Source organism: Mus musculus, chromosome 15 (genome assembly GCF_000001635.26).
Source record: "Mus musculus strain C57BL/6J chromosome 15, GRCm38.p6 C57BL/6J".
NCBI classification, from domain to species: Eukaryota; Metazoa; Chordata; class Mammalia; order Rodentia; family Muridae; genus Mus; species Mus musculus.
This window is the reverse complement of record NC_000081.6, coordinates 92,233,168-92,248,153: the sequence shown is the minus strand read 5'-3', so window position 1 is coordinate 92,248,153 and position 14,986 is coordinate 92,233,168. Positions and strand designations below refer to the sequence as shown.

Sequence of the window (14,986 nt, the reverse complement as noted above, 5' to 3'; positions counted from 1 at the left end):
TTAGGTATTTGACAGTTCACATTTTTATTTTACTGAGAACCTGGAGTGACGTTTTCTAAATACATTGAAATAACCTTATCTACAATCATTAGATTACAGCACAAAAGTGGTGATACTATTCGATATTCACAGAGCCCACGGACTTTGTTCCTCTATTAGAAGCAATTCCATATACACTTGATATATGTGTCATGTTTATGATATCGAGGCATTGGGTATTCAAGTTCAGGGGAAATATTTACATTCAATCTCCAAAGGTGTGGATTTTAAAAATTATTTTCCAGCATTGAAATCAGACAGGGATACAGAGACATTCACTTACTGACACTGATCACCCATTGTCCGAATGGTATGAGTTAGGAGGACACCGAAGGGGAAATGAGAGTTTGACTTAGGCGTGGAGTGTGGGATCCAGGTGCTAAGCACAGAGGATGCAGTGCAGAGGAGAGGATCAAGTGTGACTGCCTTGGAGTCCGATCTGATTGGATACAGCTGAGAATCAATCAGCTTTAGCAATGGACATTCTGAGTGATTACACAAAAACAGTTTCAGCAGAGAGCTGCTGATGAGAACAAATTGGAGTGAATGAAGAGAGAAAACAATTGGATATAAAGATCAATTTTTAGAGTTCAAATGACTCTATCAAAATTTATTTTGGGGAGAACGTAGCAAAAAGAAAAAGCAGAGCATGAGCCAGAGTTAAAAACAACACAAAACACAGAAGAAAGATGCAAGGGGATTGCCATGAGTTCGAGGCCAGCCTCGTATGCACAATGAGTTGCAGGACAGCCAGGGCTATATAGAGAGACCATGTCTCAAAAAAAACAAAAACAAAAACAAAACAAGGAAACAAAAAATTGGAATGATCTCATTGAATTCCAGTTGTTTCTTTCATATTATGGAAAGTTGTAATGGTAACTCCAGCCTAAAGAACTTCCAAGAGTCTGAGCCTGGAGAAATGACTCGGTGAGTGATTAAAAGCACTTATTGCTCTTGTAGAAGACTATTAAATTCTTAGTATGCACACGGCATGCACAGGCATCGGTACGTACAGTTCCAGGGAATCTGATACCTTCCTCCAGTCTACGGAAGTAGGCATCAGTCACATATGCAATACATATACATACATGCAGGCAAAATACTGGTGCACACAAACCAAGTTAAAAACATTCTAAGAAAATAATTGAAATTCCAAGAGTTGCCTGGGAAGAATTTCTGTCTTCTCAGGTAAGTTAGCTCCAATAGGTGAGGGTCAAAGATTTGCACTGAGATAGTTTTCTCAAAGTAAAAATGTCGATTCCTTATACCATGGCTTCTCTAGCTCCAGTAACATGAGTGTTTGGGGATTCTTTTAGAAATATACATTGTGGCCGGGCATGGTGGCACACACCTTTAATCCCAGCATTCGGGAGGCAGGTGGATTTCTGAGTTTGAGGTCAGCCTGGTCTACAGAGTGAGTTCCAGGACAGCCAGGGCTATACAGAGAAACCCTGTCTCGAACCCCCCCCCCCAAAAAAAAAACCCAAAAGAGAAAAAAAAAAAAAAGAAGAGAAAAGAAAAGAAGAGAAAAGGAATATGCATTGTGAAGCTCACAGTAACCTTCCTAGTCAGAGATTCTAAGGGAGGCCTAACACCCAATACTTTATCAAGCCCCTCAAGGAATTCTGAGGCATGTTAAGTTTTGAAAACCATTAACTTAAACTTTAAACCATAATGCATGTGTTTTTCTAAAAATAATGATGCCGAAAAATAGAGAAGAGTAGAAGAGCAATTTAAAAAAAAAATCAACAATTATCTATTACTATATCATAATATCAAAAGTATAACTTCATACTGACTATAACTCAGAGTTGTAACTTAATTAGCAATAAGGTACATATCCAACCTAGCCGAATAGTAGAATATACATCACATCTTTTAAAACTATTAATCATGCTATGATCGTTCTCCAAGTACGGGAAAGCCTTTGACTAAGACGTTGATGGTTCTCATACAGAATTACAATATCTACCTTGAACATAGATTCTTGCCTGGTGCTTGTCCTTTCCCCGGATGTTCTCAGCCTCACACTCGTAGAGGCCTTCATCTTCTAGCTGGATGTTGAAGATCTTGAGGACAGCCCCTGACGTGCTTATCTCAGCAGTGCTGGGCATTGGTTCTAGCACCTTCCGCCACCGGATATCAGGAACAGGGCTTGAGACAGAAGATATAAAAGCTCACGATCCGCATTGATTAAAGAAGAAGCACGTAAGTTGTTTATTTCCCAACAAGGCACAAAACCTGCTGTGTTTCTAGGCACGACAATGAAAAGCACAAACATACTTACTTCCCTAGAGCGAAACACTCTAAAGTCACATTTTGGCCCATCATGGTGTATATGTCCTTGAACTGCACCACAATATCAGCAGGATATGGCTTTGTTGTTCCTAATATTAAAAAAAGAAGACACAAACACCCATAACCTATTATTCACAATATTTTTCCTTTAGTTGACTTCATGGAAACTTTGTAAGGTAGTACTGCATCAATACATAGGTATGCTTTCATCCCAATATATAGATTTATTTGTCTAGGCACAATGTGTGAAAGTATGACCTTCATTGAACATCCTGACACCTAATCAGACTAACTTGGCTACAGAGTTTTAAGGTGTCCTTAAGGAGCTTCAAATACCTATAAAATACTTTGACCACTGATGTGAGGTGCTTAAGGAGGTAGAAAAAGAAGAAAGAGACAAAAATATGAAAAATGAAAGAGAAGAAAGTGAGAGAAAGAAGTGGATTAAGCAAACAGAAGGCAGAACAAAGATTTATTCTCAGAAACGAAGGACGTGGAGCAAGAGGGTGGGCAGAGAGAAGCCATTTTTTCTGACAGTGCTAATGCTATGCTACAGGCAGACAGGACTGATCTCTGTTGTTCAGCACATCAGTTATGAAAAGTGTGCTGATAAAAACATGCAGATGGCCTGATGCATTATTAATCTCCAAAACATGAGTGTGTGCTGCTAAAAAAGTAATAAATAATCCATGACACTATCAAAGGCAAAACAAAATAACCAGCCTAAGAGTTGTCACCAAATAAAGAATTCAGAGTTACAGAAGGGATACGGAAATCTTGGGCAAAAATCAAAACTGAACTGAACCATCTCAGGATGCCTCGCTAAGACGGTATAGAGAATTAGAAAGAGCATGTATAATGTCAAATGACAATACAATGACGTTAAAACTCTTGTGACCTAAATATCATCTGAAAGAATGATACAGTGGGCCCAAGAACACAGTATTAGGAGTTCTGAGATCAGTTTTGTCAAGGAGTAAATACATACCCGTGGGGTTTGGTAAGAATATAGATCTTACCTGTGGCATAAGGTGAGACCTTGATGTCAGTTTTAAGACTTCTGGAATCAGAGTCTGCATTTCATGTTTTTTTCTCAGAACTCCCCCATGGCTCACATACTGATATAATTAAAAGCCATAGGGTTAGCTGTTCTGAGCAGCAGAGGAAGGGGAGAATCGATCAATGCAAATGCTATCTGTTACAAAGCACAGGCACTTACAGCCACATGGGCTGAAGAATCCTAAGAAGCAGACTTTGTGGGGAGGCAATGGGAGTGTCCCGAACACTCTCGTTAACATTCTTGAGAGTTCCGTGGGACAAGCCCAGGATGTAGGGGAAAACTAAAGGCTGAACACAAGAGATGTGAATTTAAATCCATTTACATGACCACTAACAAGAATATGTGTATTTTATTGGGAATATCTAGAAATACCTGGAAAACAAATTTTAAAAAGAGGAACACCTGGTACTTAGTGCTGTGTGAGACTTGCCAGAAGAGGAAGGTAAGCCTTGCAGAAAGAAAGGAGAGCCTTTGAGAGGCAGGTGAGAAATGTCAAATACCAAAAAGAATGGGGACTAAAAACTGCCTTTGACTGAACAAACATGGATTTCCGATGGTTATTACAAATGGCCTTCAAGGAATAGAAAAAAAAAAGACCATGCAGAGTGAGGGGAAGAGATTCTAAAGATAGAAAAAGAAGGGAAGGGAGTGATAGAGAGAAGCCCTGATTCAAAAGGGACTTGAGCCAGAGCACAGGGAGGACTGGCTGCATGGAAACCCGCCCATCAGTGAGACAGGAAGTAGTAGGTTGGGTAGAAGACACAGGGGAAAGTACATTTGTGAGGCAGAGTAGCAGAGGTAATCAATGCCCCTTTAGGGAGGGCACACGTGACCTTGTGGAATAGTGAGGCTGAGGGGGCTGGGATGAGTGGATTATGTGGCTATTTCCTTACAAGGAGACATGGAAGGGGAATCCCAGTGGCAACGTGTCACCTCCCACATCCATGAGAAGAGAGGAAGCAAATAGGTCATTTCTGAGGTGTGAGGTCACCACTGGTAATGTGGCAGAAGAACTGGGGTGAGGCTGGGGTGGGAGATGCAGGTGTCTTGTGACATGATGGAGTACACCTCAAACAGCGAGCTGGTTAAAAAGTTATGGGAATCAAAAAAAAAAAAAAAAAAAAAAAAAAAAAAAAAAAAGAAAAGAAAAGAAAAAGAAAAAAAAAAAAGAAAAACAACTGGAGGTGGGGGAGGATCCTGCACCCAGGTCACAGCTGTGTACACTCATTCGTGAAAGCAGAAGTGGCCGTTACTTAATTTGTACCATGTCAATAGATCTTTAAAATCATTTTTTTTCTAATTAGGTGATCATTTTTTTGTTTTGTTTTGCTCTAAACATTTAGACTCATTTCAAATCTGCTATCAAGTACAGATGGTCGTGAAACCAGAGAGCAGATTCCAGACATTTCCATTGTAATTCTTTAGGGGCCCTGAACTGATGAATTGACGCTCCAAACACTTCCTAGGGTGGAAGCAATGAGTATGAATTCAACCATTTTAGGGTAACCTTATTAAATATAAAACTCAGCTTCCAACGATTAAGACTTATGCAGCATACACTATATGCTGTCTGGCACAGGAAGACACCCAATCTTTATTATAAATGTACTATAAACAGATAACTTTGCAAACCCCAGTATAAGAAACAAAATAACTTACGTTCAGGAATCGGAATGAGGGGAATAAACTTGCTGAACACACTCTTTGTAATAGAAGGACTGGACACAAAGCAGGAGTAGTTGCCTCTGTCAGAAGACTCGACATTTGCGATGTAGAGATTGCCGTTGGTCTGAGACACAAATCTTCGCTTATCCATGGTGATAAATACAGGAAATTCATTCAGAAGCCAGCGGTAGCTAAGATCATCTAGAAGAAAATATTATCTGCTAAATATTAAGCTCATCTCAGTAAGAGAAGGTTCTGATTCCTACTCGCAATCCACCACACAGTCCGACAGAGGTTATGCGTCAGTAAACCTTGGAAGTTGAGACAGAACACATTTTTCTCACAGCTACCATATTTTCAAGAATATAACTGTCAGAGGAAACAATTAAATCTATCTTTCTGTGCCTATTGGTCATCTATCTCTAGTCTTTATAGATCAGCATCCTTCCTTCTAACCAATGGTGGATTATCTGAAATTTGGGGTGAGTAACTTGCACAGAGTGTTCATGGCCGTTAAATAGACCTGAGAATCTGAATTCAGGTGTGATGGCTACAGAGCTCATAATCTATCCCATTGTAATATATAAACAAGCTCAAGGTAACTCTGTTTATTCACTGGGTCTACTTTCTCTTCAATGCTCCTATTTTAAAACTCACATACACAGGTTTGTATAATATATTGTCATATTAAAAAATAAAAACACAAATGGAAGGAAGTTTGTATAATGGAATATATTATACAAACATACACAGGTTTGTATAATATATTGTCATATTAAAAAAGAAAAACACAAATGGAAGGTTTTCTTAAATATTAGGAAAAATAAAATATGATGATTTAAAAATAATTTAGTTTATTTGTGTGTGCCTGTGGACACTGAAGATAGCTATTTGCCAGGGACCCACAGCCTCCATATTTAATTGGGACTCAGGTAAGTGACCTTTATTCTCCTTCACACCCTCCATTTAAGCCTCTCTGCTCTTACTCTTAAAGCCACGGCCACCTAACTGCTGTAGTACCTTGTCCCAGTCCAGCAAGATCCCCATAGGCCTTTTGGTGGGACTCAGGGTTCTCCTGTTTCCACGTTAAGATACTCCTTCTATCCCATCTGCATCCTTTGTGACTCCCCAAGGAACCAGAGAACCATTCTCAAGCAGGCATTTTTCTTGGCTGGGAAACAGAGACCCCCACAGCCCTCATACATTAATTAGACCCAGAGTGTACAACAACCAGCAAAGAACTGAACATCCACTCAACAAAGACAATAAAGACATCTACTTTAGGAACTACTAAGCTGGGCGTGGTGGTGCACGCCTTTAATCCCAGCACTCGGGAGGTAGAGGCAGGCAGATTTCTGAGTTTGAGGCCAGCCTGGTCTACAGAGTGAGTTCCAGGACAGCCAGGGCTATACAGAGAAACCCTGTCTTGAAAAAAAAAAAAAAGGAACTACATGATAACTCCAGATGCCAAGATTCCACTGCAAAAATAAAACAGGTTATTAAAAGAAATGCTGGGAGCTAGTAATTGGTAGGGGAGGGCCCCCACCCATTGTGAGTGGTGCCATTTCTGAGCATGGTGTTCTGGGTTCTACAAGAAAGTAGGCTGAACAAACTATGGGGAGGAAGGCAGTCAGTAGCACTCCTCTATGGCGTCAGAATTAGCTTCTGCCTCCAGGTTCCTGCTCTGTTTGAATTCCTGTCCTGACTTCCTTCAGTAATGAACAGCAATATGGAAGTGTAAGCCAAACAAATCATCTTATCCCCAACTAGCTTTTTGGTCATTTTGCTTCATCCCAGCAATAGAAACCATATCTAAAGCAGCATACTACTAATATCCTGCTAAAGGGACAGCAATGAGTTTTTCCCTAAAGAATTTCTGCTACACACATAGATCATTCCCTCACTCAAGCCTCATCAGAGAAGTTTCTTCTTACAGTAGATGATATCTGATAACAAGTCCCACAGTGGACACTTGTGCAGACAGTGAGAAGCTTTGGAGCACTCAGTACCAAGTGGGAAGTCTTTATCAACCTCTTCCCCTGAAGGCTCAAGAATCTATGGGGAAAAGGAGGTAGAAAGATAGTAAACTCCAGAGGTGGTGGATGTCTCCAAGGAAATAGCATCTTCCAGACATGGCAGGACTGATACACTCATGAACTCACAGAGGTTGATGTGTTATTGCACACATAAGACCTAGGTATGTTCAAAGCAGAAAAAAAAAGTACACAAAGTGACAATGGGAAGTGGACACAAAGTTGGAGCCCTAATCAAGAAGGTACTTGGAATTGATACATGCTGGGGATGCAAAATCAGTTTATCCATTCGAGAGTTATTGTCACTTGGTACATGAACCACACTCCAGGGTAGGCCCCATACCCAGAAGTAGTTGATAAACTCAAAATGAACTCTATGCCTCTACGTCTCTATGCTCTCTCTCTCTCTCTCTCTCTCTCTCTGGGTGTGTGTGTCTGTGTGTCTTTGTGTCTTTCTCTGTGTGTGCTCTTTTTGAGAAGTTTCTGACTTGTTTTTTGTTATGAGATAAAGAAAGAGGAGAAAGAGAGAGAGATCATGAAGTTGAATGGGTAGTGGGGTGGAGAGAATCTGGGTAGAGTTCACAAGTGGAAAGAACATTATCAAAATATAGTCTATGTAACAAAGTTTAAAAGAACAACAAAAATTAAGTAAATATATTAGGCAAGATGGGGAAGGAATTTCCACCTAATTAGCTGATTGACTTAGAATTTTCTATTTTTGCTTTAATGGGCATCTCTCCAGTAGTTGTTCAACGGTCAAGGAAAAAAAAAACCCACTATAGCCAATATATATTTATAGATTCCCAAAATGAATATAATTGGAAATCTTTCTAAGTCAACCTAAGTATAATTGTACTTATGGTGAACAATAAGCTTCTTATACCACCCAATTGTTTTTAAGAATGAATGTACCAGAACAAATCACCAATTTGCATGGAAAACTGAGAAGAATGCAGATTACTGGCTAGGAAACATGAAACAAAGCACACACTATAGGAAGCTCTACAGAATTACAAAGAGAACTCCAGCATTGCATTGAGATTAGCTATGGACTTCATTCCATCATTCTGCAATATATATATAAAAAAAAAGCTAGTCAAGATGGCTGCGATGGTTTGTTTTCATATTTCCCATACAACAGATTATGTGGAACATTGGGGGGCATGTGGATAAGTTAATTCAAAAGGGAAAGAAAACATGAGATGCTCACTCTGCATGATCCTTGACAGACAACTTTCTAAATATTATTCATGATAGGATTATTTTAATGTGCTACTGCAGGCTGGCTTTGACAGAAATATTTGGATATTTTATTCTGACTTAGGGTTATAGACAAATTTGCATAAAATCTTTAACAAGTTACTGAAATTTCTGAGATGATGCCACTTTGGGATTGTGCAAACAGTCTCATCTTCAGAGGCATGTTTATGGTAGGTTGATGTTTGTGGTAGCATGATGAACACAGCCACTTTTACTTATTTGGAAGTGACTTTTCCTACTCTCAATTGAAATGACAATCTTTTCCATGACTTTCTTAACAACTAGTTACTTAAAAAGGAGAAAATTTCAAGAGAAAGTGTGCATTTCCTTCTATAAAGGGAAAACATTTAAATGTTAGAATGCTTTAAAGACACACTTGTAAAGTACATTCAGAACAATATGGTTGTGTCAGCATGCAAAAGCAAATCTTCATCCCAAGTATTGCTTTAATTGTATATTTCCATAAGAGATGGGCAAAGAATAACAAATTGGGATTATTGGACGTTTAAGAGATCTGAGGCATCATTATAATGATATTTGTATATACACAAGTCTTGGACTATAAAACAGTCTTTCCAAGTCACTGAATGCACATCCTCTGATATGATTTGTATAAAGTGAATCTTTCATGTTCCACTAAATAAAACACATAGTCTTTGGCTTTGTGAGATCTATGAAATAATTATTCTAAAATTATTTGACAAACTTTAGCCTGATCAGGAGTCCACTGACCTAGCTTAGTAACTGTATCACTGGCCTCTCTGACTTCAGGATTGTAACTGTATCACTGGCCTCTCTGACTTCAGGATTGTAACTGTATCACTGGCCTCTCTGACTTCAGGATTGTAACTGTATCACTGGCCTCTCTGACTTCAGGATTGTAACTGTATCACTGGCCTATCTGACTTCAGGATTGTAACTGTAACCCTGGTCTTTCTGACTTCAAGATTGGGCCATTTTGAAGATTAGAAGCCATTCTCCAATCCATTTCTTTCAACTTTGCAATGTTCTTTTCATGGTCCTGGCCATATGCAGATGATAAAGCAACTACCTTTAAATATAACATAGCGCGATTTTCTCTTGGCATCATAGACTGAATTAAATAATAAATTGTCATTCAAGAGTTAAATGCCAGCACCTGTTTAAGAAATGTTGTTTATTTATAGATGCAGAAGCCTCTGCCTTGCCCCAAGAGAGTCTGGATCATACATATAAAGCATAAGTTGATTAGGAACAACTGTAACGTGTTTACCATTTCGTTATATTACTTTGAACTGTGTCATTTCACGCACTATGTAAAATAATGCACATAGCTCTCTGCTGGAGATACACTGAAAATCATGAGCACTCCCAAGAGCAATGATTTGAAAACTTTTTATGTTTTCATATCTTGTGAAAAATTAGCCTCAACAGAACACAATTTACATCACCAGTCTAATGCCCTCAGCTTCTGGTCACTGCTTAGATGCAGTAAATGGTGCGTTCCCCATGACCTCCTGTGCTCCTGGCCTGGCTCTCATGCTCTTGCCTGTCTCTGTGGTGATCTATCGAGTCTGTCAGGATGAGGTCATGATCATCTTCAACTCACGGGGGATGGCTTCCTTATTCAATTTTAAATTCACACACACGTGTCTACTATTAGTTATCCTGTTAATACTACCTGCCCTTCAAATGGGGGGAATAGTTCTCAACTCCTTCTTAATAAAATAAGTTTGTACTTTTTGAGTAATAATAACTGAAATTGTGTCCTTATATTTAGAAAATACTTGACTAAAAAGTGATATTATTATATATTCTTACTGACAGGAGTGTTGGATGTTCAAAGGTCACATGTACAAAATGTATAAATTATTTATTGCAATTAATGAATTAAATCTAACCAAATTTATTTTTCTATGAAGCATAGCTCTTACATGTAATACATTTAAAGAATTATTTGATCTTTTGCCTCTTATTTCTCTCATTTCTCAGATAGTTATTGAATTGGCTCCGTGCTGGACAACCATCTAATCAGTTGCATTTCAAATATTATTATCAAATTGAAGAAACATTGCTATTGGAACAGAACCTTTGACTACTTTTAAATAAGGAGTCTAGTTTGGTTAAAACATTTTCCCCTGAGGAAAGTCATAGAACACTCAATTCAGAGGAAGTGGACTATGACATATGAAATATTGCCTTTTGGATCTCTCTCTCTCTCTCTCTTTCTGTGTGTGTGTGTGTGTGTGTGTGTGTGAGAGAGAGAGAGAGAGAGAGAGAGAGAGAGAGAGAGGGAGAGAGAGAGAACTAAAATTATTTTGTGTGGTAAGACATACTTAATAGTAATGATGTGTTAATGCTAGTTAGGAATGTTTTATTGCCTTTAGTAATAATCTATTGTGATTATATATCCAATATACCACTTTCAACATCACTGTTAAATGTGAAGTTCCTAAGAAGGTCTTCAAAGAAGTTAGCATGGAAGATAACAAACCAACCCTTCATTTTAAATGCAGAAATAACTTAGTTGACATAATGAAGACTCATTCTCATATCATCATTATAAGAACACTGCTTGACAGACACAAACAGGTCCATAAAGAACACTCACACAGAACCAGAATCCTATAGCATATTCCTTTGTGTTCTCAATCCAATGAAGTTCTGAGCATAGACCATTCGCTTATATGCCTCAAGGATGATGAGAGATTAATGGCATAGAATTGAGATATATTGATTGAAGGATCAAGTAAGCTCGTGGAATGTACCATGGAGCTAATTGTATGCTGAGAGACATGAAGAACTTTGAATATTTTATTCTATTAATGACATTCCCTTGGCCCATTCGATGTCAACGTAGCATTCTCAGGTTGAAGAAGCAAAAGACTCCCTTAGTTGAATGGTTTTTAAGCTGCTGTTGACCTTGTAAAGTCCTCTTGTTTCCTCATTTAGAATACATTTATAACTTAACTAAAATATACCTTGAATTAAACGCAGAATTTGGTATGTTCTATTTATGGAAAATCTACTTCACAAGATCTCAGACTTCCATCTACTGCTTCATCCACTATAATGCTGTGTAACTCGTCCCTGATTCCAATTCTTCCTTCCTCTAGCCCACTGGTCTTCAGCCTTCCTTATCCTGCGATCTTTAATGCAGCTCATCATGTGGTGGTGAGCCCCCAACCATAAAATGGTGTTCATTGCTACTTCATAGTTTTGCTACTGTTATGAGTTGTAATATAATTATCTGATATACAGGATATCTGATAGGTGACTCCATGAAATGGAGTATTCATCATCCCTCCAAAGGGGTTGCGATCCACGGGTTAAGAACCACGGCTCTGACCTCCTTTAAAAAGTAACCACTCATGTCATACTGTTCTTCTGCTCAACAATCTGAGTATAAATCTCACGGAAGTTAAAACACATGGTTGCCACACATGCATTGATAAGGTCCTCCACAGCACAGCTCCTGCATCTCCACTACCTTTCATCCTACCTTTTCTGGCTTGCTTTGCACCTATAGTCTAACCTCAGCCCCTCATCTTGTGGCCTCACCTCCCTGGAATGCCCTCTCAGATGCTTATACTCTTCGCCTTCACTTCTTTACTGTTTCAGTCAGCATTCCCTTCTTAGCAAGGCCCTTTCTGAAATCTAAGTTTATTATCCCCAAGCCTTCCTTGTTTCTCTCTCTCTCTTGATTATTCTGTATCTTTTAAGTACGCCTCTCATTTCTTGTGTGTCTGTCCCAACAGAAGGTCTCTGAGGATTGGCAGCTTTTATTCTTCTGTTCCCGGGTGTGTCCTGGGGAATGAGCAGTGCTCACAAGAGGTTTCCTTAAACAGCAAGCCCATCCAGTGTTAAATAAGCAAAGGGACTCACTGTGCTGGTATTGGCTCGTCTGTAGGGAATGCTATGAAGAAGAGGGGTGTTTTTATCATGTTTTCAGCAGTTCCTCAAGCAAAAGCCGTTCTCACGGAAGGCTGGCGCAGCCCTGTAAATACGCCCTTCCTATGCTTAGGAATTAATCCTCTTTCTTGCAGTGCACAGAAAAATTACCAGTATTTTAGAAGTAACTGGAGTTACATATGTCATTTTCAGATGTACATATAAAATATCACATACGTGCAACTTGCATGTAGTATATACACATAATTTTATATGAAATCATATGTGTACATGTCTATGAACACACACAAATTCAGTGTATTCCACACAAGCTTACAGCTGAGTGTTGTGTTTCATTTTCTATGGATATGAGTTAAATCACATTTAATATATAAAGAACATAAAACATTCATTCCATTGTAGGGGATAAATATAACAACTGAAAACAAAACTATGAATATATACCATAGTAGCCTTTGTCTTAACCATATCGAAGAAAAGCTGTATGCATTCGAAGTTGAAAAATTTTAACAGACGATTTTTAATTTTGTTCCTTTTCTGAAGTTTATGATTGTTCTCATAGACCAGTGACTCAAATACATTAATAATTGATCAAGTCTTTATCATTTCTAGAGCTTAGTTATAATTCACAGTATATTGCAGATACCAAATTAAAAAACCAATTGACCATACATCATTCCTTATTACTGCTCTATTCCTGAATGGTTAACATAACTTCTGCAGAATCCGCCATAAATTTTCCTCCATGATAGGAACTTTAATGAGGGCACAAAACAACATACTTATTGTCTATAAACTGGAATGACTAAAAACCCTTAGGATTAGCGCCAAGTGACCAAGTAGGAAAGTGTATACAACCACTTAAAGTGATGACTACAAATTGATGCTGTGAGTGTTGACTTCTGGATATGATAGCCATTACTCTGCTTAATTCTCTGTGACCTTGTTTAGCTGCATGACATCTGATTGAACTTGGTCACTATTCTGGGGGAAGGGCTTGTAAGGTTCCACCCTGACATTATCTGACTGGAAGTTAGTGGCTCCTGAAGGAGAGACGTTTTCTTCAGTGGTGCAGCTGATCTTAAACTGCCCATCCTTAGGAAAACTAACTCCTCTCCCATGGTACTGTAAGTAACCCCAGTTAAACTCCTTGGCTCTTCAAGCTAGTCTCAAGTGGAATCCTTTCTTCAGTGAGTGTCCTATCTGTGGTGAGTGTATGTTGTTCTTCTTCCCTAGGGAAAGTTCACATAGCAAATGCAAATAATGAGTCACGTTAATGATGGACCATGACTGTTAAATGAATTGAGTAATTATTAGTGTATTAATGTTAGTAGAACACTCAAACGTGTCCATTTCATCCCGCAGTCGCCCGAGAATCTCCATTTACCTGGGAAGTGGTAGGGAGGATCACAGAGAAGCACCATGCCCTTCCCTTCCTTCACCTTCACTTCCGGACGCTCCTCGGGAGGAAAGGGGTCGAGATCTGATTTCAAAAGGGAAAAGGGAAATGTTCACTCTGCTCAAGAGAAAGAGATATTTGTTAAGTGTAATCTTTCAGTAATACAGAGAGATCAGGCAAAGCCAGAGAGCTTCCGGAGCAAGCGAGGATACACACAGACATCCTATCCCGTCTGTTGGCAGATCAGACACTCCGGGAAAGGACCCCGTTTGGATAATGGGAAAGGATCAATCCCTTGATCCTTTAAATTGAGTTTATTTCCCTTCTAAACTCATTTTATATATATATACATATATATATATATATATATATATATATATATATATATATATATATATATATATATGTTGTGTTTAACAATAGCATCTTGCTTGATTTTTTTTCATCCTGAAGTACTTCGGTTCTGCATTTGTTTTACGAATGTTGGTTCTGGTTCATTTCCAACTCTGTTTCTCTTTGTTTGTGATCCACACCCAAACTATAATACCGACATTTTACTCTCCTTAACATGCTGTCTACCTCTGGAAACCTGTGTTCTCCAGGTTATATATAGTTTTCCAGAGGAAGACTTGAAGGTACACCCCTGGACCTGATGTGCTAATGACATCTGAAATCCTTTCCTAGCCTCACCGGCTCATTTGATAGTTTTTGCTCTGGTTGTAGAGCAGAAACCCAAATGTTTTATTCCATCTTAAAATCATTTTCCTTGGCCCCATTCTATTTCAGTGACAGAGGAACATTTTTGTTTTTAACTTGATTTTCTTTGGAAAAAAAAATACGTAAGTGGAAGTACTGAATTTTTGAAATATGAATTACCAAAGTAAGGAAAGATTCATGTGTTTTATCTACAATTCTCTTTACCACGCTATTTTAATATTACTGTTTCTTGACCTATCTCACCCTTCCTGGCGATGACTTGTGAAAATGTTGTTTTCACCCTGTGATATATTTATCAAGGATAAACATCTTGACATAAAATCACAAACCAGATATTAATTATCACGTCCAGCTCCCCTCTCAATGTAGAGCTGTCCTTTAGAACAAACTCCAATTTTTATGCTAACAAGTACTTTTTTAAAGTTTTCCATTATTGGGCCCTGTAAGAAAAAAATGAGCTAATTCAAATTTAAAATGACCAACTAACTAAAATACAGGTTAATAAATCCCAGACCAGAGAAGTTAAATGCTGAAGAGCAGAATATTTTCAGACAAGGGCGCTGAGGAGAGGCACACAGTACTCTGTATATATTGGATACTGTCTCAATAACTAGTTCTCAGCCC

The 14,986-nt window shown here is 38.5% G+C and overlaps 1 protein-coding gene across 7 annotated transcripts in view; it reads right to left on the bottom strand.

Moving 5' to 3' along the window:
• The window catches only part of Cntn1 (contactin 1), a 290,816-nt gene that overhangs the window by 93,814 nt on the left and 182,016 nt on the right, over positions 1–14,986 (bottom strand). For all 7 annotated transcript variants that reach the window (XM_006520383.4, NM_001358051.1, NM_001159648.1 and 4 more), the window contains 4 exons: positions 13,634–13,729; positions 5,057–5,263; positions 2,327–2,426; positions 2,012–2,193 (listed from right to left, as the gene is read on the bottom strand). In XM_006520383.4, coding sequence (XP_006520446.1) covers positions 2,012–2,193; positions 2,327–2,426; positions 5,057–5,263; positions 13,634–13,729 — 585 coding nt within the window. The remainder of the gene's footprint in view (positions 1–2,011; positions 2,194–2,326; positions 2,427–5,056; positions 5,264–13,633; positions 13,730–14,986) is intronic.